The sequence below is a fragment of the Setaria viridis genome, chromosome 7 (assembly GCF_005286985.2).
Source record: "Setaria viridis chromosome 7, Setaria_viridis_v4.0, whole genome shotgun sequence".
NCBI lineage: Eukaryota > Viridiplantae > Streptophyta > Magnoliopsida > Poales > Poaceae > Setaria > Setaria viridis.
The window spans coordinates 34,553,188-34,575,947 of NC_048269.2; the positions used below are offsets into that span (position 1 = coordinate 34,553,188).

General features: G+C 43.3%; 4 protein-coding genes and 1 pseudogene across 15 annotated transcripts; 2 read left to right on the top strand and 3 right to left on the bottom strand.

Moving 5' to 3' along the window:
• Positions 1–2,134: 2,134 nt before the first annotated feature.
• LOC140223528 (uncharacterized) lies at positions 2,135–4,404 on the top strand (annotated as a pseudogene).
• Positions 4,405–9,692: 5,288 nt separating this feature from the next.
• Positions 9,693–10,118, bottom strand: LOC117863087 (E3 ubiquitin-protein ligase RDUF1). Its single transcript, XM_034746672.2, has one exon. It carries the CDS (start codon positions 10,116–10,118, stop codon positions 9,693–9,695), a length of 426 nt encoding a protein of 141 aa, XP_034602563.1.
• A 579-nt stretch (positions 10,119–10,697) lies between these two features.
• On the bottom strand, positions 10,698–14,918 carry LOC117863086 (transcription factor efuD). Its single transcript, XM_034746670.2, has 8 exons — positions 14,660–14,918; positions 14,460–14,582; positions 13,756–13,873; positions 13,418–13,513; positions 13,025–13,134; positions 12,649–12,802; positions 11,759–11,902; positions 10,698–11,221 (listed from the first exon to the last, which is right to left on the bottom strand). The coding sequence occupies exons 1-8, from the start codon at positions 14,788–14,790 to the stop codon at positions 11,006–11,008; spliced, it is 1,092 nt and encodes a 363-aa protein (XP_034602561.1). The 5' UTR covers positions 14,791–14,918; the 3' UTR covers positions 10,698–11,005.
• A 1,546-nt stretch (positions 14,919–16,464) lies between these two features.
• Positions 16,465–19,554, bottom strand: LOC117865447 (tRNA-uridine aminocarboxypropyltransferase A). 12 transcript variants are annotated; one of them, XM_072295082.1, is made up of 5 exons: positions 18,662–19,553; positions 17,605–17,644; positions 17,151–17,235; positions 16,952–17,015; positions 16,465–16,855 (listed from the first exon to the last, which is right to left on the bottom strand). In XM_072295082.1, the coding sequence occupies exon 1, from the start codon at positions 19,527–19,529 to the stop codon at positions 18,765–18,767; it is 765 nt and encodes a 254-aa protein (XP_072151183.1). In that variant the 5' UTR covers positions 19,530–19,553; the 3' UTR covers positions 16,465–16,855; positions 16,952–17,015; positions 17,151–17,235; positions 17,605–17,644; positions 18,662–18,764. The 12 variants fall into 12 exon arrangements, with proteins under 12 accessions (XP_072151183.1, XP_034605553.1, XP_034605552.1 ...); XM_034749662.2 differs by lacking the exon at positions 16,952–17,015 and having other exon boundaries at positions 17,605–17,748; positions 18,662–19,554; XM_034749661.2 differs by lacking the exon at positions 16,952–17,015.
• Positions 19,555–19,686: 132 nt separating this feature from the next.
• On the top strand, positions 19,687–22,091 carry LOC117864946 (cyanidin 3-O-rutinoside 5-O-glucosyltransferase). Its single transcript, XM_034749012.2, has 3 exons — positions 19,687–19,729; positions 19,854–19,917; positions 20,594–22,091. Exons 1-3 carry the CDS (start codon positions 19,687–19,689, stop codon positions 22,032–22,034), a joined length of 1,548 nt encoding a protein of 515 aa, XP_034604903.2. The 3' UTR covers positions 22,035–22,091.
• Positions 22,092–22,760: the final 669 nt, after the last annotated feature.

Consider the following 22,760-nt stretch of genomic DNA (forward strand, 5'->3'; position numbering starts at 1 on the left):
CTTCGATACCCTACGCTCCGCGGCAGTTCGGCACGGCATATGCGAATCCGACTGGATGCTCGGCTCCGACAGTCCAACGACCCCGAAGCCCAACACGATCTGCTCTGCTGATTTTTTTTATTAATATAATTATGGTAACTTCTCACAATTGGATTTGCCTTAGCGTCTAAGGTTTTACTTGGCGGCCAAAATTGGCCGCCAAGAAATATAACGTTTCCTTGGCGGTGGAAGGAAACCGCTAAGAGAATGTAATTCCTTGGTTGTTATTATAAAACGGTAAGGAAAACGTGGGTTTTCTTGGCTGTTTATGGAAGCCGCCAAGCAAAGGATGAATTAACTTCTGTTTTGATGAACCGCCAAGAAAAAGATGGATTTTCTAGGCTGTTTTCACGAACCGCCAAGAAATGATGGATTCCGCACTCCCGCCCAATGGCCCCAGCACTCCCGCCCAACGGTGCCAAAAATTCAGTACCATGCGCGTATACCCGTCTGGATAAGGTGGAACCCTATCTCCCGCCACCCTCCCCATCCTTCGCAGACTCCCGCCGCCCTCCCTCCTGCAGACTCCCGCCACCGCCCCCTCCCAGACTCACGCCGCCGCCCCCTACCGCCGGCGCCTCCTCGCCTCTCTACCGCCGCCGCCGCCCCCTCGCCTCCCTCTCGCCGCCGCCACCCACAGTTCCGCTGCCGCCCCCTCCCCTCCAACCCGCCGCCGCCCACAGTCCTGCAGCCGCCTCCTCCCCCCCCTGCCACCGCCGCCGCCCCCCTCGCCTCCTGCCCTCCCTCCTGGCGCCGCCCCCTTCCCTCCCTCCCGCCATCGGCCACACTCCCGCCGTCGCCGCCCCATCCCTAACGCATCGGTGCTGTGGACGCGGCCGCCCCCCATCCCTAACGCATCAGTGCTGTGGATGCCGCCGCCGCCCCCTCCCTCACACCTCCTATAGTAAGTCTTCCTCAATCCTTCTCATCCAGATGCTAGTTGCACTCCTATCAGTGTCACTCATCCGAACGTCCTGATGCCTCCTGCTTGGCGCAAGATTACTGCTAGGTGGTGGCATGGTGCCACAGCAGCTCCTGGTCGTTAGCAGACACTCAGTCCCGGATGCCCTTCGCTGCTGTTCCTTCTTTGTTAGGAACATCAAGTCGGATGAAGTGCAGTTTAAGTAAGTTCAGAGAAGCCTGTTTTCGGATTGTGAACAGAACTTAGTTGCCTTTTTTTATAACAACTTAGTTGACTTTTAAAGTAAAACTCTGTCCCTGTGCACTTTCTAAAGTTCCCTCACGGCTGAAGCCCTTTGAGTGTATCAAGAGAATAGTCTTTTCTCTAATAGACACACCAATAGTTCTCTGATAAGCATTGAGCAAACTTGCTGAATGCTTCTATAGTTACCATCCGTGTCACTAAAAATTGGGTGTGTTTCCTTGAATTAGTTTGTTCATCTTGCTCCCTGCGATTTGAGAAAAAATGAATGGCAGATTATTTGTGATCATCTTGTTCATTTGTTGACTATTATTTGTTCGAGATAGATTCTTGATTGATTTTTGTTGATAGAGGCTGGATTAGTTTTCTCACAAGTGACACCACACTATACACTAGGGACCTTGCTGATCAGATTCGAGGACAATTGAAGAAGGCACTACTTCCCTCTCCGACGAACTGCAGACCTTTCCGATTGAATAGCAGTAAGTATCAGTTGACTAATGCATTTCGATTGAATAGCAGTAGTGTTTTAGACATTGGCTAGAATGCACCTATTTGTTAAGCTGCATACTCAATCCTTAATTTGGCAGAAAAGAATCTTACTTCTATTTCAAATTTTTTAGTTGGTATGTGACAAATTATTTCTATTTGCCTATTTGTTCTGTGACTATTATTTGTGTCAGATTGTTGTGACATTGAAACATATTTTTTTAAACAGAACAAGAATTATGGAAGACCATGAATGGATGTATAGTGGTTGGTCTCATGGGCAGCCTCCTTCTCATGAGTGGATTGAAAACACAAACAACTTTCTAGACCGCGCATTCTCTATGTTGAGTCTTGTTGAAAATGACACCATTAAGTGCCCATGTGCCTTGTGTGGAAACTATGCTAGGCATAAAAGGTTTGATATAGAGATGCACTTGTGTAAACATGGGTTTAGGGAGGACTACAAAATATGGACATCACATGGAGAGAGTCATGTTGAAGTTGGATGATGAGAGTTTTGAGGAAGCTGATCGCATGGATGATATGTTAGTTGACCTAGGTGTTAACCGTGAACCTACAAGTGACAATGAGCTCACACCCTCAGCCCGGGCCTTTCATAGGATGGTTGCTAGTGCTGATCAACTGGTCCATGAGAACACAACACACTCATCTCTTTCTGCCGTGGCACGTTTGCTAGCTTTGAAATCACAGTACAATATGTCAATTGCCCACTTTGAAGCAAACTTAGAGCTAATCAATGAACTGCTGCCTCCAGAATCTAAGGTTCCCAAGGACTTGTACCAGTCAAAGAAAATATTGGAGGGCCTAGGTATGTCATATGTGAAAATTGATGTCTCCTATAACAACTGCATGCTTCACTACAAGTAAAAGAAAAATAAAGCCAAGTGTGATGTTTGTGGTACCTCACGCTACGAGGAAGGCCAAAGTAGAGTCCCACGTAAAGTTTTGCGGTACGTTCCTATCACAGATAGACTACAAAGATTGTATGCACATGAAAGGACAACAAAGCTGATGCAGTCTCACAAGCAGTCCAGATCTTGTAAGATGTTGCACCCATGTGATGGGGAAGCATGGAAACAGTTTGACAAAGACTTCCTAGTTTGGTAGGGACCCTAGGAATGTGCACCTTGCTGTGGCAACAGATGGTTTTACACCTACAAATGCAGCCCCCTATTCATGCTGGCCAATTTTTGTTACTCCATTAAATCTTGCTCCTAGTACAATCATGAAATCAGAGTACATATTCCTTGCCCTTGTATAGCCAGGTCCTGAACATCCTTGAAAGAAACTAAGCATATTGATGCAACCTTTAGTCGATGAACTGTTGAGCTTTTGGGGTGGTGTCAAAACTCAGGATGCTTCAATCAAGAAGAACTTTAACATGCGTGTAGCCTATCTATGGTCGATCCATGATTTTCCTGCTTATGGTAACTTTTCTGGATGGAGCACTCACGGTAGGCTTGCATGCCCAGTTTGCTTGTGTGATAGTAAAGCATTCCGACTACATAATGGTCGCAAAGCATGCTAGTTTGATTGCCATAGGCGCTTCTTACCTACAAACCATGAATTCAGATCTCAAGCTAATGCATTTAGAAAGAACACAGTGGTGTATGATGAGCCTCCAAGACATTTGTCAGGGGAGGAAGTCCTAGCCCAAATTAACATATCAGTGGCTAATACAGATAACTTTAGTATATTGCACAATTGGATACATCTTAGTTGCTTTTGGCAACTTCCATACTTTGATAAATTGCTACTACGGCACAACATTGATGTGATGCATAATGAGAAAAACATGGCTGAAGCTATATGGAATACATGCTTTGATGTACCTGAGAAGACTAAAGATAATGCTAAGGCTCGGAGAGATCTAGCTCAAATTTGCAAGAGTCCCTCACTACATTTGAAGTTAAAGCCAAATGGAAAATGGGACAAGCCTAGGTCCCCATTTTGCATTGATAAGAATTACAAGCCAATAATCCTTATGTGGTTTCAAGAACTCAAGTTTCCTGATGGCTATGCAGCTAACATTAGAAGAGGTGTGAACTTGACTTCAAGATCTTTGGGCTAAAAAGCCATGATTATCACATTTTCATGGAACGCTTACTTCCTGTTGCATTTCGCGGTTTCCTTCCAAAAAATATATGGATGTGTTTGGCGGAGCTAAGCTTTTTCTATAGGCAGTTGTGTGCCAAAGAGCTGAACCATGACACTATATGCTCACCGGAAAGCTAGTTGTTGTTCTTATTTGCAAAATGGAGAAGATATTTCCTCCAGGTTTCTTCAATCCTATGCAACATCTGAGTGTTCATCTTCCTTATGAGGCTAGACTAGGAGGTCCTGTCCAAGCCCATTGGAACTATCCATTTGAGAGAAAAATCCAACAACTTAGGAAAAAGGTACGAAATAGGGCTCGTGTTGAGGGTTGCATCGTTGAGGCTGAATTAGTTGAGGAAGCCACAAATCACCTATCTCTTTATTTTAAGCCCACTGTCCGATCAGTTAGAAGCAAAATTCCTAGATATGATGATGGTACTGGTACCTTTGAAAGTTCATGCAACCTTCAAATCTTTCAATACCCTAGCCGGTGCATTAGCCCTCGGGGTGTTCGTGCGCTCTCAACAGAAGAGTATGAGGCTGCTTTCCTATATGTTTTGACAAACATGCCGGAGATGGACGAACACTTCAAGTAATATACACTTTTTTTCCTCCAAACTATAATATATTTTCTGTAAATATTATTAGTGGCTGTATTTTAACTTACTTTGCTCTTCCTAGTAAATTTGAGAAGGAACAATGGAAGAGCAAAAATAGACCAACACCTGAACAGCTTAGGGATTTGAGGTTAAATGGGTGGAAGGCTAGCCGAGGGAAGCGTGGGCTTAATTTCTTTGATTGGTTCAAGGAAGAAGTAATCCAACTAAAACCTTTCATATTAAGTATTGTAACATTTTGTTTCTAACTAAAACTAACATATTAAACTATCACTAATTTGCAGTGCATGCAGACAGCTGGCATTGATATTGCATTATGCCATATTTCTTATGGTTTTCGCGGAAGAGTAACAAGATATGGGTCCTATGATGTGAATGGGTACAGATTCCGTTCAAAGGAACATGAGGGAACTAAATCAGGATTAGCTACAGTTAATAGTGGTGTTTGTGTTTCCTGTGTCGATGATGACTGAGATGGAGTATTATGGTGTTATTAAGGACATCATAAAAATAAAATGGGAAATGAGTTTGCAACTAGAGATGGTTTTGCTTGATTGTGATTGGTTTGATCCAACACCAAATGGAACTAGGCGTACTGAAAAGTTGGGTACGGTGGAAATTAAGCATGCTGCTAGGCTTTCTGTTTTTGAACCATTTGTTATGGCAAGTCAAGTTAAACAAGTCTATTATTTACCTTATGCCTGTAAGAGTAGAGCAGATCTACAGGAGTGGTGGGTCACATATCTGGTTACTCCATGTGGCTATTTTTCCCCAGATGACAATAGTGATGAATCAAACCCTCCCACTGGACTAGTACAAGAAGTGTCATTTTTTCAAGAGGAGGGATTGGAAGGCGCATTTGTCATTGATTTGGATATTGAGCTAGATAATACAACTCCTGTTGTTTCAGATGAGATAACTGATCCTAAGGATTTGGAATTTTTTTCAAAATTGAATATTGAAGGTGATGATGAAGAAGTACTTGATGATACATACGAAGAAGATGAAGATCATGATGAGCTGCCTGAACATCCAGCTTATGATCCAAATGATTATTGAACATTTTGAGGTTACTTTCTTGTTGTAACTGCCATTGTATGCCTTTAACAACTTGTGTACATTTTGGAACTAAACATGATTTCTGCTGATGCATCCTTTGCATGTGTTGCTGCATAATCCATGTGTTGTTGAATATTCCTGAAAATATAACCTTATGTGCATGAGATATATAATGTACTTACTGTTTTGCTGATGATAATGCAGGAGATGCACTTCCTTCGGCACAAAAAGCTTACAAACAAGAAGGGTGCAGCAAGGGGTGGGAGCAATCAAACAGGTTTTAGTGATGGTGGTATTCAGTCCAACAGAAGCAAGGGAAATCAAGGTGTCCAGTTCAACAAAAGCAAGGGAGCTCATGCTGGGAGCTCTAAGAGGAGCAGTGCTGATGGTGGTAAGTTCAAAAGAGTTAACATCAGAAGGGCTGCAGCTCATACTGAGAGCTCAGGAAGGAATAGTGCTGATGGTCTTAACTCCATAATGATTGCTGAAGGTGCTGTTAACTCCACAATACTTGGAGCTGATTGTGAACACTCTGAGAGGAACAGTGCTAATGGTGCTAGCCATGGTGTCAACTATCAACTGAATTGTGCCAGCGAAGGTGTCAACTCTCAACTGAATTGAAAATGGCCCCACACAGTGGGAGGGTGGAGCTTGCACCTAAAGGTCATCGGTAAGTGCAAATGAGCTCATTTCTGTTTAGTACCATAGTCTTGTCATTCTGCTACTAATTGGAATCATGAATATGTACAATTAACATATGAATTTCTTTGTAACAGTCAGTTCAATTATGTTGCTTATAACCCTAAAGGCCTCAAGTATCCCTCACAACTGGGAGCTATTCTGAAACGGGAGTACCCAGGCACTATCAAGGTATATGATGAGCCGGGCAATGTTGTTAAACAACACCCAGCATTGTCATGGAATGACTATTATTGGAAAAAGAATAGAGATGGAATTTGTTATGCCAGAAGAGTAAAGCAGGAGTTCTGGGTTACTAATCTAACTTCTAATTATTTGTTTGTTCCCTATTTTGGTTGTGGTTCTAAGTAACACCAAGATATTCTAAGTACCATGATCTTGGAGTTATTTGGTTGGATAGTATCATTTGTTTGTTCCCTGTTTTGGTTGTGGTTCTCAAGAGGTCAGACCATTTCATGTCCAGGACTCCAGGTACCTTTGGCAGGAGGAACAAGGTACCAGAAAGTGTTATCTTGTTTAGTATATAAGAAACTGTGTTTACCCAGCCAAACAAAAGCTATCCAGCAACATAATCAAGTAGCTCTTGTTACGCGAAACACTCTAGATACCATGCATACCAATCTGACCGTCTTACTTGGCCTTGTCATACATATGCAGAAATTGTTTATAGTTCATCCGTGACATAGGGTTGCTGCTGACAAAATTTTAGAAGCATATCTAGTGAGAAGAGTAAGCAATATGGTGTACCAACTCCGTCTGGAGGCTGTCAAGATGTACTTTCACCTAAGGGATGAGACATGTGATGATACACGAGCACGCACCATTGACCTTATAGAAGAACAGTACCTAACTTGTCGGTTGGAATGGTGCAGTAAATCAGCTTGGGCATGGTCCTCCAAATACTGGACTAGTGATGAGTACAAGAGAAAGAGAAAGCCCAAGATTGTTGCATGAGTTCTGAAGATAATCCTCAAAAAGAGGAGGTTCAAGGAATTTTTTGGAGACACAACAACTACAGGTATAAGAATTCCTTATCTTGCCTAATTAAACCATTGGCCTCGACAAAGTTTTCCCTTGCATAATTTGATGTTTCTTTTCTTGTAGGAACATACTTTCGATCCCGAGAGGAGTGGCACTTTAAATACATACGCTGTAATGAAATCTAGATTCAAAACTGTAGATAACAATGGAAGGGCTGCTCCCATCCCCAGCCAGAAAGCGCAAAAATGCTTGGTGTGCTTTGCATTATTTACTTGATTATCTCCAATGTAAATGTCCTTGTCAGTAGCAACTAATCATATAATGCTTATTTGATTATGTGCACATGGGCATTGTTAGAGTATATACTCATTCCAACAACATGAAATTCAAAATCTGCTTATTTGACATATGTCATGATTTTTTGCTTATTTTAGGATGACTACAGACAGCTAGTTTCAGATGAGAATTCACAAGAGTTGGATGGAAAGGCGCTGCACATTGTAGGAAATGGGATGAAGCATGGGCGTGTTCCAATAGGCGATGGTGCTGTGGACAAGGCAATTATTCTAATACATAGTAAATCAATAGGTTTTAAGCCAATCAATCCTACTGATTATGATAGAGTGCTCAAAGAAAATGAGCAGCTGAAAGAGACTAATGGGATACTCTTCGAAGAAAATAGTGTTAATCATGCGTTGATCATGGTAATATTTTTTTTCATTGCTTCTAGCAAATAACATGTTCTGATTTGGGTAATACCCATATGCATGCATCTGAATGTAATACTCCTGTGCCTTTTTAATTACAGGCCATGTATTTTGATTTTGGAAGAGAACCATTTGCAGAGTTGTTGCGACATCTAGAAAGTATTGATGCGCGTCGTCAACAGGTTACAAATTTTATCGAATGCTTGCACAATTTATATTTTGTATCTGCAGTACATTTCATCTAGAGAATTAATATTGTTTGCTGCCAAAATGCCAATTTGAGTTGCAGCAGTGAAAAGGTGGCTTCTTGCTGATTAGAAATGGCAACCTTGGATTTAAGTTCATGGTAAGGTAGCCAAAATCAGTTTGACTCATCTGATATGTTTTTTTGTACTTCCCCAACAGTGGAGCCATCACCTGTTAATTTCTTGCCTCTCTTCAACTGCTTATTAGAACATAACTCGGTAAATTTAGAAGGGTCATTCCTACCACAATGCAGTTACTTTTCTTCTTTTGGAATGTGTTGGAACTTTTACAAATGTCAACCTTCTCAGCCAACATTAAAGTCCCTCTCTTAGTTGAAACACGTGGCTTTACCATTTCCAATTTATTTGGGGTTGTTTCTTGAGATGATAATCCACCATTAATTGAAATCAACCTATCCACAACATCAAAAGCATTTGCCTGTGACAGATCACCAGGCTCCTATGATCCAATATAGCTTAATCTAGCAAGATATCTGATGTTGCTTTCACCATCCTCAGCTATCGTGTCAGCAAAAAGCTTTTTTTCTGTTGAACACTTGTCTCTGCTTTTAGTTCCATCTTTATCATGGTTCTGTACATAACCACAGGATTTTACTGATTTTGCAGACTGTTGCTTCCCCACGTGGATGCTCCCACTCAGTTGATGACAGGCGCAACAGTGAGAACATTGATGAAACAGATGATGATGGAAGCAGCTTCCATGAAGATGATGAAGATGGTGATGGTGAAGATGGTGATGATTCCGACTACGAAGGAAATGGTGATGGCGATCCTGACCAATAAAGGAAGGCTGATGAGGAAGCCTTCGAAGGCGATCGTTGATTGACAGTTGCATTGTTGATAGTGACCTGCAGGACCAACTGATGCCAACAACTCCTAGTGATCTTTTATCATTCTTGAAACTGTAAAACTGTGAGATCAGGATATGGTTATTAGTCAGCTTCTATCTTTATCGCCCCCTTGCAAAAAAGGGCTTTTATATCTGTTATGAAAATAATTTCATCGGTGCACATTTCAATCTTAGATTAAATTTTTTCCCTTTTTCTGTGCATTAGAAGGGGCTGCACGGCAGGGCCCTGAAACCTGTTGTGGGGCTGAGCCTGCTAACGATGGCATGAGTGAAGTAGGCTCTACCCTCTTGTGCAAGTCATGGGAGTGACTCACATCTGTGATAGCTTTCCAAAGGTTCATATTTTAGTCCGACGAATCAGGTACGACCATCTCATTAGATGTTAGCTTTTTAGATTGGGATGTTTTGTCATACATACCGCATGCTTAATTCATGCACTGTACAGTATGATGAAATCACAAAAGTTGTTCCTGTGTTGAAATTTTCAAGAAGAGTTTGTTGTTCATTGGACTCATTTAGCTACTTTTGCTCAGTGAAACAAATTAATTAATTATTATATTCTCTAAACTGCAGGTCGCTGACCACGAATACTCAAAGAAATTGTTTACAGCAGTTGTGATGCTCCTGGGCTGCCTTTCAGCATGGCAGGTCTCAATAAAGCAAGAATTTTTTTTTAAAAAAAAGACAGTGTGAAGGAAGGAACTATCATGGTTTGGCTGCTTTCTCGTCCAACAGGCGTTGCTCTTCGTCTGACGGCAGCGCGAATTGGCAGATGGGGCAGAGGCGGTTGATCTGTAGCCACTCGAAGATACAGCCCTGGTGGAAGGAGTGGCGGCACGGCATCATCCTCATCCTGTCGCGTGGCTCCAGGTCCTCGAGGCAGATGGCGCAGCGGTGCTCCCCCCTGGTCAGGTCACACCACCTCGGCATGTAGAGGCGCACGATGGCCCACTTGGACGCCGGGACTCCGTAGGACGGGCGGTTCATGAATTCCTCGACCTCGCACCAGTGCGCCTCGATGCGCTTCTCAACGACGAGCCAGGCTTCCCACCGCTGGCGCTTCCTTGCCCTCGCCTCTTGATCTTCTTCCTCGGTCGTCGGCCGTCGTCCTCGTTGAAAGGGCAGCCCCATCCGCGCGCGGCTAGCTGCGCTTCTCGGAGCTAGGAGGCAGACGCGCGCGCGGCGGCGGATCGGAGAAGGCAGCAGGCGCGGACGCAGGAGACGAGCGACGGCGGCGGAGAAGGCAGCTGATGGAACGCGGGGTGACGACGATGAAGGAACAAGAAGCAGGATGCCATTTATATAGGCAGAGGCCGGCGGAGGGAAGCGCACGGGCCGGAAGCGACTCCGACTCGACTTCGATACCCTACGCTACGCGGCCGTTCGGCACGGCATATGCGAATCCGACTGGATGCTCGGCTCCGACAGTCCGACGACCCCGAAGCCCAACACGATCTGCTCTGCTGATTTCTTTTTTTAATATAATTATGGTAACTTCTCACAATTGTGATTACTCTTCGTGTTCAGAGAATTGCATTGTCGATCTCTTACAGTTTCAACCTCAAGTGGTTCGCTACAGAAGACAGATAGAAAAAAAGAAAAATCTCTCACTTGATCGGATGGTCCTCCTGCTCCGTGTTCAAACAGGTTTACATTCCGTCGATGTCATGAGTGATCAAAAATGCTATAGCATCAAAACCGGCCAGTAGGTTACCATGATGTGCCTCGTGTAAATCATTCGTAAACTTGTATGAACACCCTGTGCTTCCTATTTCTTACAATTAGTCACTATAGTACTCTACAGAACTACCATTCACCAGCGGAGGCACAATTCTCCTGTGAACTTGCACTAGTACAACCACAATTTCTATTTCTCCCACTTACTCACTAGGCACTGTACTACTATCTACAAGTAGTGTACCCGGCAAATTCCTAATTTCACATACTTGCTCACTAGCAAAGGCAAAATTCTCATTAGCAGCAACAAGCTTTACAATACTTGCTTCTTTGCAGTAAACTTAAGTCCTCCTTGAGCTCGCACCAAATTCACCACCAGAACAGCCATCCCTGCGCTTGGCTTTCAATCCAACCCGCCTTTCATCTTTTATCTGATCCTTCTCTTGTGAGCACATTCCCTTCTGAATTATCCACATGGGCAAGACTTTCACTCCCGCAAGACAGTCAGATTCAGTGTCATCCAGTTTTGCAGAAATATTTGGTAAAGGAATTTCAACCTGGAAAAGTGACATTACATTAATCAAGGATGAGTCTGGTTAATAGAAAGTAGTACTAACTAGCTAGTGTTAATATACTAGTTAGCCTGTCCAAGGGCATTTGCCGTTGATACATGATTGATGAGGCACAACACAAGTCCATAACATTGTTTAACAAAATAAAGTTTTCTTAATAAAAAAGTTGTTCATCTTGCAAAAAAAGGGCCCTATCAGTAATTCTTAGCTTGAGTTTTCTTGTCTCCAACATGCTTCTCTTGGAAAGCTAATGAAAATTTTCTATTGTAACCCAAAAACTAATGAAAACAGGACACAATGTAAATTGAATTTCCTGGCATTGTCACATGTTATACAAGCAGACAATTCAAACATCTAATTCCCAAGTACAAACTATAAACAATCTTGGAAAGCAAGAGTCATAATAAAATGACATAATTCCATGGCTTTTAACATTTATTGAATGTCCTGAAATTTGTTTGTGCATATAAGTGTTTCTTAAATTATTGAACTTAATGTTGTATATATAAAAATGGGATTTACCTTGGTCTCACAAATGTTGTTGCTTGATGAATCAGCCACATATTCGACCATATTTGTCTGTGTCCATTGTTCTACAGTCCTGAAGTCTGGGACAGACAGGTTCTTCAATATATGGAGTTGCAATTCTATTGGTTTCAATTGTTCCTGCATTCATATAGGTTCGAACAATATTAGAAAATACACCAACAAACTACCTACAAACTAATGGAAGAACACATTCCAGTAAGTTCATTAGAAGTTTGCATTTTACAGGCAAACAACGTCCAAAAATTAGCAGAAAAAGTAATCTTCCAATGCTTTTATGAAACATAGAACCATGTATAGAGCTTGACCCAAGCACTGCAGCCTTATCACTTATTGTTTCCAGAACTAAAACTACATGACACTTGGTTTGAGCACTAAGCAGATAACCAGATATACCTGCAAATTACAAGCAAGACATTTGTAAACCAAACAAATACTATTGTGTGGATGATATTGCTTCATGTATATGGCAAGGTTAACGTTTCCATTCATCTTTCTTGCTGATGCTAAAACAAAACATGCTAATGACTATGATGTATGACGATAAAAAAAGGCATGCAGCTTTAAGTAGCATGATATAAGTCTCATACCATAACTTATGTGCTTAGATATCTATTCCTAGAATATCTCAGCATACTTATCAAGATATTTTAAATAAGAAAAAGAGTGGGAAGCACAAAATGATTTTTATACAAAAGTAAAGCAATCAATGCAGAACTTATTTGCTTGCCTGATGCCAAACTAAAGAACAAGCAATCTCTCGTCATTATAAGTTGTAATCAAGTTGGAAATTTTCAGCTCAGGTCATAATTTAAGTATGCTTGAAAAAATACTTGAGGAGTTTTAGATAGATACTTTGAACAAACCTTCAATCTCTTTAGCATATTCGCATACTTTGCACGGCTTTCCCTTCTGGCACTGTCATCTCCTATTTGTGCAGATAATTCTCCTTTGCAATTTTCACAGCGGAAAGTGTTCCCACTGTTGCTTATAAGATGAACAACATCAAGTGCGGAGTAACTGCAGGCCAACACAAGATGATAGTTTAATGTCTCAATTTGTTCCGAAATGGGGATACCCCTATTCCATTTAGAACAAAACAGGATAACTATTCCAGATACAAGCATCATAGCATTACAAGTCCATTTTTCATGGCAGGGTCAATAAAGTTCTACCAGAAGAGCGAATTAAAAGGAAAGTGAAAGTGCAAGTGAACAAATACTCTAACAGCAAACTCGGTACCTTCTTTCACAAATACAACAAATGTACTCCTGAATCATTGCTGCACAATCCAATTTGTCTTTAATGGATTGCTTCATATGATTCAGCCGATATCTGGTAACGTCGAGTACCTGTATTTCATAACGGGGCATGCCTATTGTCAACAGCACTGCATAAGCCTAGCTACAATGAAAGACCAAATAAACTTATGTTTGTTGTTTGCAGACATATACAAGTTTTTATTGTCATTAACTAAATATTATTAATATTGCGCGTCCATATTTCCATTGAATGAACCATGTCTCCCTGGTTTTTCTTGTACAGAAGTTTTGTGCACGTGAGCATTTAAAACATGCTTCTTACGGATTCTTGCTACGGAATCATGATTGCAAAATCAGATTTATAATAAGTAACCTGTGAGTAGTCCAAGCAGCAGTAGGACCCTGTGAAAACATTGAACTTCCCATCTTCCTTCTCTGCTATAGCATCATTGATCTTCACTTGTGTTCCCTGCAGTGACAGATAGTACAACATCAACACTATGAAAATGCAAGAAGTGATGAAATAAGAGACAACTCCATTGAAGTGCATACCACTATCACAAATCCACCCTCAAGTAGGACCACAACCCATAAGAGAGGTAAAATTATACGAATTTTGACAAAGCTAACAAACATAAATGGAATTAGCAATTAAATTGCTAAGAAAGTCTATCTTCCGTAAATGTCTTTTCTTCACCACAATGAAAATACCTTTATCAATTCTCTTTTCAGTAACTTCTCTTCTTCCAGAAATTGGAGAAGCAATATCAGATTTTTCTCTTTCATCTTCAACAACTTTGCTAGTTCATTTTCCTTTATCCATGCAAATCTGAAATAAAGAAGGCCAAAATAAATGCACAGGTCAACACAAAGCCTGAAAAACGTAGTGAAATTCAGCATTGCAGTCATGGAAGAAGGTCTCATAATGACATGTGGTGCTATTTCACAATTCCTCAAGAAAAAAAAGGTCCCATCCAGCAGACGCAGCTGTTAATGTAATCTACTACATGATGTTCTATTCACTTTAGAGTTTAGACCTCAAGAAAGGCTTCAAAGTCTGCTTACCTCATGCAATTGACATTGACTACATTAGTGATTGGTTTCTTTAGCATCTCTCTTCGTACAGGTAATTCCTGCTATGTATATCAATTGCTAAGAATGTGAAAAAAAATCTTTTAGCCATACAATTGATAGAAATGTTACTCAACTCATATTGGATACTGTAATATTCCGACATGCCTTTTGTTATCATTCAGAGTGAATCGCTGAAGTCATTGGGATTTTTATTTATGTTCCTACGTACTCAGCTTCATCCAAAAATTATCTTTCAAGTCCCCACAGCAACGCGCAGGGAGTTCACCAGTTCATAACCGAAACGAAATCCACAGAACCCGGCAATCGTACAGAGGCCTTACCGCGTCAGATTGTCGAGGACGACGACGGCCAAGCCGCGGTTGTCGTCGCACGCAGCAGTCGTCACCTCCCCATCCCTGATGATCACATCGGTGTAGAAGCCCCGCCCCAGCAATCTCACGAGGCTGCAATTCGTAAAATCTCTCGCTTAGGGTTTCAACAACGGAGATTCCGAAATGGGATTAGAGGAAACGGAACCTACCGCGCGAAAGGTCCGATCGCGTCCATATCGGCGGTGGATAGAGGCCGCGGGAAAGCTTCGCCTCCACCAGCTTCGGCGACGGCAGAGGCCGCGGTCGGCGCCGTGTGCCCTTCGCCGCTTTGCTTCGGCATTTAGGCCTCTCCGTCCCTGCGGATTCCACCGTGGGGAGCAGAAGCGAGGGGGCGCAGCGGCTCGGCGGCGCCCGGCGGTGGCCGGGAACGACTACTCCAGTTCGTACGGCTTGCGGCTCACCGACTTGCCCCCACCCGTCAGAAGGTGGGCCGGTGCTTCGCGAGCGAACAGAGGAGCCCACGTACCCACCTGCCCCACATGCCAGCGACTGCTAATGCATATGTGCAGTCGATAACAGTGAAAGAATTGTCACTTGAATAATAAAATCTTGTATACATCCTTTCATGACGTGATTAAAGCTATGCTACCTCTAATTGCACAACAAAATGTTTGAAAATGTACAAAATGCTACCTCTACGCTATTGAAGGGTTTATCTACGACAAAATGTCAATGATGTCACCTAACAAAAATTCCCAAGACCAGCAGCTCGTTTACCAGAGTTTTGGGGTTAGCCCTGTGCAAAACGCAGGTGGCAAAAGGCTAGTATATTGTGCTCTCAGCTTTGGGCATTTGATTGCCGGAATCAGAGGCTTAGTTCTATTAAAATCAATCCTCCGATAATTCAGTTGTGATGCTACAAGGTACCAAGAACCATACAATTGAAATGTTTAAGATATGCAGATCCCTGTTACTATACACCACAATATGAAGCTAATATCATCTTACCCACCCACACAAAAAAAAATCAGACCTCTGACCGATTGCACAATGTTCACCGACACTGAAATGTGATTTCTTGTTTTCTGTCCAAGTAATGTGAGTTCACAAATTTTTTACTCTTTATGCTTGGTTATTGATGGAAACTCATCAAATGTCCAGTTGCTTCCGGTGGGGTTAAAAAGGATATAGGAGTGCTTCCTAATCACTGAGAAAAAAAAATGACAGGTGTTACCAAAAAAGACAAGCAAAGTGAGTGAGTGACAGTAAAAAAAAACAAAAGGAAGAGGAGAAGCATAAAACTAAGAATACTTGCGTTTAGACTACTAGGTTGTCCAAGATTACAAAGGCGGAGACATTGAAATAGCAATTTCCTCAGCTATCCTTGAACACGCCTCCTATCTGCAGCAGTTGATCCTGCAGGCTGATTCTTCCCAAGATGATACTATATTCATTCGTGCTAACACCAATCTTGACAAGATTGCACGGGCATCTACTAGTGCTGTTGTGAAATGCGAGATGGGCTTGTCTGATGATTGAGGAAATTAAGTGTTTTTGAACGGTTACTTCTTTCTCTTCGTCACTGGAATGATCCTGTAATCTGGAAAGGATAGTTAGAACTAAACTGTCAATGATTCTGTATTTCTGCACAGAAGTAGTTAGAAGTAAACAATCAATGATTCTTTGCTTTGAATTCATGAGATCGGAAGCCTGGACCGTGGATGGTAACAAGAATAAAATGGATACATACAGTACACATGCCCGTGGCATGAAAAAAGGGGGTCCAATAGTCTGGAAAAGCAGAGGAGATGCTTGTTTTGCTTATAAACATGGTCTGCATAGTTTTGTAGCATTAGAGTTTGTACAAGTCCTCAAACTCCTTTTCTTTTTCTGTGATAGCCATTTATCAATTCATAGCGTTGTAAAGTCTGTAAAGCATCTTCTCTAGTCTTGTCCGAGATACGATATGAAATTAGTGTTGCGATGTTTGTGGCAGCATACTGAGATATGGTCATGGGCAAGTATTTCTCGTTTCTGTTACTGATTACGTGTCTCTACAACTTGTGCAAAGTTGCATAAGGAATTGAGGTCATTCTGAAACTGTATACGCATACTTTTATTACATACACCGAGGCACAAAATTAAAGCGCATCATCATGACTAAAAGGGGACTATCAGTCGACGATCATGGGTTGGTAGCTTGCTGCTGCATCCCTCGCGCACGCTTCTTCTTCTTCCTCATCTAGCAGGCATTGTTCTTGTCCTCGACCTCGGACTCGGAGGAGGCACGCAGATGTCCTCGTGGAGAATGGCAGCGGCGATCAGGATCGGAGGCAGATATATTTGTAGGCCCGCACGACGCGTTTCCGTCTCCGACTACCATTCGATACCACATATACGGCACCCTGTTACACCACAATATGAAAAGCAAATATCACCTTACTCACCCACAATCAGACCTCTGACCGACAGCACAATGTTCACCTACACTGAAATATTACCAGTGAGTAGATCATAAACAGAACGATTTAAGCAGCTTACAAGTTCCAGATCGACAAATCTTTGCTGCATATGCAAAAATTCAACTTGTTTTGTTTATACCTGAAGAAAATGTGCTGTTTACAGGCCCCCCAAGTGCATCACAACAATAAAAAAAGCATATTAACTACTAGCTGCATCAAATATTCAGATATGCCTAACCTTAGTTTTGCCAGGTTCAGCCTTTCATTACAGAGTCGGACATTTGCCTCCAACAAGAGGTATCTCCAGCTTTCAATCTTGCATACTTGACGGTTCCCAAGTTCGCAAACAGTTGACAGGAAAAACAAAAATTACTGTGATCCACAGATAGGACTAAACCATCCATACAAATTTAGAATTGCATAATTCCATGAACTTTGTCAAGGACTCACTGTAACTACTAGAAAGCTAAGGTAAGGCGTGATTGCACCTGATATCGGTGCATCATATCTATGGGTAAGGTGTGAGTGCTGCAGGACTTGGAAACAGCCAGTGAAGTGATACAGGAAGTGAGGTGAGTACAAACACATTGCTGGGCTTATTAAACTCCATGCAAACTAATGTGTCGGTTCAGGTTTCTCATTTCAAATCAAGCTCTGCCTAGTAGAATTTGAAGTAGCATCATTGTGGATACCTCCTTAGTGGGTCTTCAGTCATCATACCTTCTTAGATATCTGCACCACATCAAGTTTTTGTCAATTAATTATCAAGAACTTAGCATAAGGCTTCAGCTTCGTGAAGATGTATGGGAAGAACTGAAGATATGCCATCAAATGATCTGGAAAAAGAGGGCACACTTTCCATAAGCATTGATAATCATCTAAAGTGTGAACTACTGAAAAATGGTCTGTGGCAAAACATGTTCAGGAATCAGAACTTCAGAGCCTGTAAGAACTAGTGAGCATGCATATGTCCAAACATCAAAAGCGATTGGAGGAGGGTCAAGGGCACAGGAAGAGTACAGAACTATTGGTCAATAAAACCAGAACAATGCACAAGAAGAATGTGCAAGAACTACTGGTCAGGGGAACAATAAGTGAGTGACTGATTCTTGACCTGGAAAAGAACAGTTAAGGGTTAAGGATTTAAGGCGTACAACAAGCATGGGTAAGCAGCAATGTCAATAGGTCCTTCAAGCACATTGATGATAGTAAAGGTAGTTATTTAGATGCAAAAGGCAGAACTTAGGGGGTGGTGACTGGTGAAGATGGTGTATCAAGTGAACATTAGAAAAGAGGTGTTTAGCACACTTTGAATTCATGAACTGCGTATAAATTTTGAGGTATAACTGTATAAGGCCCTCACTGCACTAATTTCAGTACAATCATTATCATAGTACATACAGGAGAGATGAAAACTCCCTGGGTTTCATTACTTATTAATAAAAAGGCTATAGTCTATGGAAATTTCAACAAGAGAATTGACACTCTCTGGTTTAAAGTGAACAAATGATTAAAGGACAACATAAGAATCTCTATCTATCAGATACCTTAGAGTATATCTAATGGTTCATGTTACACTGCCTATGCAGCTATGCTTTACCGCCTAATGGTTAAAGCAATATTTTGACCCAGCAGATTTAAAATAAACCCAATGTTAGGTGTACTTGTACCCTTATGCCAAACATCAATACATTGTTAAAATGTTAAATTAAGTCAACCACTCAGCTGTATGCCGAAGGAAAATCAAACCTTCACTGCTGGTGATGGTGAATTGGTGATAGCCTCCAAGATTAGGAATTCCAGCCAGCACCATGAGCAAACGTGAATCGCTGACACCTTAGGTCACATCAGTCTAGCATTGTTCCTCCCTCTTGAGTTCCTTCTTCTTCCTCATCTTCACTCTCGGCTTCACCGTCCGGTTCTGCAAATGCTCTGTCTGGAAAGCTACCATCGCTCGGAGCACCCGCAGCATTGCCTCTTCAATCTCCTCGCCCTTCCCCTCCGGCTCCAGCAGCCGTAGCGACCTCGCCACTGCCTCCATAGTGCTCATGCATCCCTTGTGCGGCTCCTTCCTCACCACGAGCTCCGACTCGAACATGCTGTCCCCGTCCACGCCGCTGTCGACGGGAAGGGCTACGGGGATCACGACCAACGATGACAGGAACGGGAGGCTCGCCGCGTGCATCTCCTTGGCCTGCCTCCATGTGCCGTCGAGGAGGAGGAGGGTGGGGCTGGCGCGCGCGGACGGCGGCGTGGATCGGCACCAGGTGGCGAGGTCGGCGGCGCCGGGTGAGGGGTAGAGCAGGAGGACGGGGTTCGGGGAGGGAGGCGGAAGGAGAGGTGTGGAAGAGGAGACGAGGCGGCGGCCGGGGAGGAGGTGGAGGTTGGAGAGGGAGCGTGCGAGGAGGGGGAGGGTGGAGAGTGGGTTGCGGCGGAGGGTGTGGGGGTGGTGGAGGATTACGACGGTGGTGGAGGTGGGGAGGGGGGAGCGAGGGAGGTACGGGCAGAGGCATACGCGCGACGGACGGCCGCAGCCGGTGTGGCAGATGGAGCGGCCGGGAGAAGCGGCGGCGGCGGCGCTGTCGCCGTCGTCGGAGGGGAGATGGTCCAAGTCCATCTTGTCCACTTACTGCTTGCTGGATACTTTGCTTTCCTAACTAGGCTATATAGCCCACGGCCTGGTCTGTTCGGCCTGCCTAAGCTTTGCAAGTTTAGTGGGCCTTTGTCCAATGTTTTCGGCCTTGGCCCAATGTTTGGAAGCTAAACAATTGACCATGTGCTTCTTCTCGTTCCTTCCTCTGCTACAGTTGAGAGGAGGCGAAAAGCCAGGAAGCCGGCGGCCATCTTCTTCAGCCAGGACGTTCAACGATTATAGAGCATGTCGATGTATTCGATGTCCCATTCTTGGAGGCAATCAAAAACCGTGAACTTCCATCGTCAGGAAGGAGGTTGGCTTCAAGTTGCAAACTCGGAGCGTCTCCTCTCCAACCTTCGGTGCGACGGGAGTGCGTCGTGTGCCTGCTCTGACCGCCGGTGACGAGGATGACCGGAAGGATCTTGCAAGGATTAGGTTGTAATTTTCTTTTCTTCTAGAGTCTCTTTGTAAGAGCTGCAATCGTAAACTTTATGTGAAATATAAATCCGGTTTCAAAATAAAATTGAGCATGTGTGCCTAGCTAGTTTCAACTCAATATGAACTAACCAATTCTATCCTCCCTCAGCAACACCCACACATCACACATGGAGTCTTTTTTTCATATCCCTTTTTGATATAACATCATGCAATCCAAGAGCCGGTTCAAGCTATATCATAGGAATTGACAAAACCATAAACATTGGTAGATGACTTCTTGTGATTGGATTTTCCAAGTTGTCTTATATTAGGTAGATATTGCTTACAAGCAAAGTGGGGTACTAAATGACATCGCGCATAAATACAACAATGTTGATTAGTATAAACGAGCCTGCTACCTTGGAATTTCAGCCCAACTTTTGTATGGTAGTGAAAACTTCTATATAATGGTATGCGTACACTCATACATACTAACCAAGTGCACTATAGGGAGCGGTGTGTAGTACAAATAACAGGATAGCAAAAAAAGAAACAAGACAACAAGTGCCTCACCAACAAGGAGCTGCTACTTCAGTAGTAATGGCCCTTGCAAAAGATGAAGATCCCAGAAACTGCAGGGAGGGTCGTTGTAGCCACTTCCTCGTGGTGGCCTACGGCATCCAAGGCCACATCAACCCTGCGCGTACTCTCGCCCAACGTCTTGCTCAGATTGATGGCTGCACCGCCACTCTCTCCGTCCCGATCTCTGGGCACCGCCGCATGTTCCCATCCCATGAAAACTCCTGTGATGATGAGGTCAGAGATGGATCCATCTCCTGCATCCCCTTCTCTGATGGCAAAGACGATGGGAGTTGGCCTATAGAGTCCGAAGATAGGGTGCAACGCCGTGAAGCAAACTTCAGAAGCCTCTCAGCTATAGTCAGCAATCTTGCAACCAGTGGCCGGCCAGTCACCTGCATGGTGTGCACCCTTAGCCTGCCAGTAGTTGGTGAGGTAGCTCGTGAGCACAGGCTTCCATTGGCCATCTATTGGATCCAACCTGCAACTGTCCTTGCCGCTTACTACCACTATTTCCACGGGCATGACAAGCTCATCGTTCAACATGGCACCAACCCAGGAAATGAGGTAAATCTTCCAGGCCTACACCCCCTTAGAATCCGTGACATGCCAACATTTTTCACTGAGAAGACGCTGGACGATTTGTCTAAGATGGTCCTCCAAGCATTACGTGAACTGTTCGAGCTAATGGACCAAGAGAAGCCAATAACTGTTCTAGTGAACACATTTGATGCACTAGAAGATGTAGCGCTAAAAGCAATCCAACCATACATGGACAATGTATTTGCCGTAGGGCCAGCAGTTCCTCCTGTTGGTGCACCAAAACACAAAAATGCAAGTGAAGCACAAATCCATCTCTTTAAACATGATGAGAAAAACTGCATGGAGTGGCTCGACGCACAGCTCGAGAAATCTGTTGTCTACCTGTCTTTTGGGAGCTTGCTGTCATATACCAAAAGGCAAGCAGAAGAGATCTTGCATGGCCTGCAGGACCATGGGCAACCATACTTGTGGGTGGTGCGCGTAGAGGGGCGTGCGGAAGAGGTGGATTTTTGTTTGAGGGAGGTGAAGGCAGGCAAGGGGATGGTCGTGGAGTGGTGTGACCAGCAAAAGGTATTGTCTCATCCATCAATAGGTTGTTTTGTCACTCATTGTGGTTGGAACTCAACATTAGAAGCCATAGTGTCTGGTGTACCGATGCTAGCCGTGCCAAGTTGGTCAGACCAGCCGATGAATGCATATTTAGTAGACAAGGAATGGAGGGTGGGTATTAGGGCAGAACGTGATGAAACGGGAGTGCTAACAAGAGAGGAACTTACAAGTTGTTTGGATTTGTTAATGGGTGGCAGTGATAAAGCAATGCAGATAAGGGCAAATGCTAAGAATCTTAAGGAGAGAGCACATGAGGCGGTAGCGACAGATGGTCCGTTGGAGACAAGTCTTCGGAACTTTATCAAGAGCATTCGAAATCTAAACCAATGGAGAAAATGAATCTATCGGCATCTCCAACTTGATAAAATAAGAGACTGGCATACACATATATATAGCCTCCTTGGCAACAAAGGGAATCGTGATATATATGTGCTCTATTTTTAATGTTTATCATATGGATATGACCCGATCTTGTTCTGCACTTTTACTAAAACAAAAATTAGGTTCCAGTTTTGATCATAATGTTGCCATGGTTTGCGTACTTTTATATGTCACCACATTTATAAATTGCGCTATTTTTTTTTGTGAGGGTCAAGGGGGGTGGGGATCCCCACCTGAATTTTCATTACTGGGGCCATTGTCTGGCCAAAGTCATACACTGTGCATTTTAGCATTAAAAACTTAGGGGAAGAGGGGAAACTGAAAATTTCATGAAACTGTTTACATGGAGCTAAATAGAGAGCACCAAGCTTCTATTACAACCCGCTCCTCTTGTCTGAACCTAGCGCTCCAAAGGCGAGCTTCCTCACGGCAGGAGAGCCAGAACTGTGTATGTGATGGTATGATTTGTCGGAACACATGTGCATTCCGTTCCTTCCAAAGCATCCAGGTAATCAGAAGGAGAAAAGCCGAGAACTGACGGACAGGAACCGTTGCCGGTCGGGCTACAGTCCACAGTCGGCGCATTGTTGTGTTTGTTGTGTCGAAACCCATGGAGTTCCAAATTTGGGAAGCAAAGTGGCACTGGAAAATAATGTGGTCACAGCTCTCAATCTGACCACACAA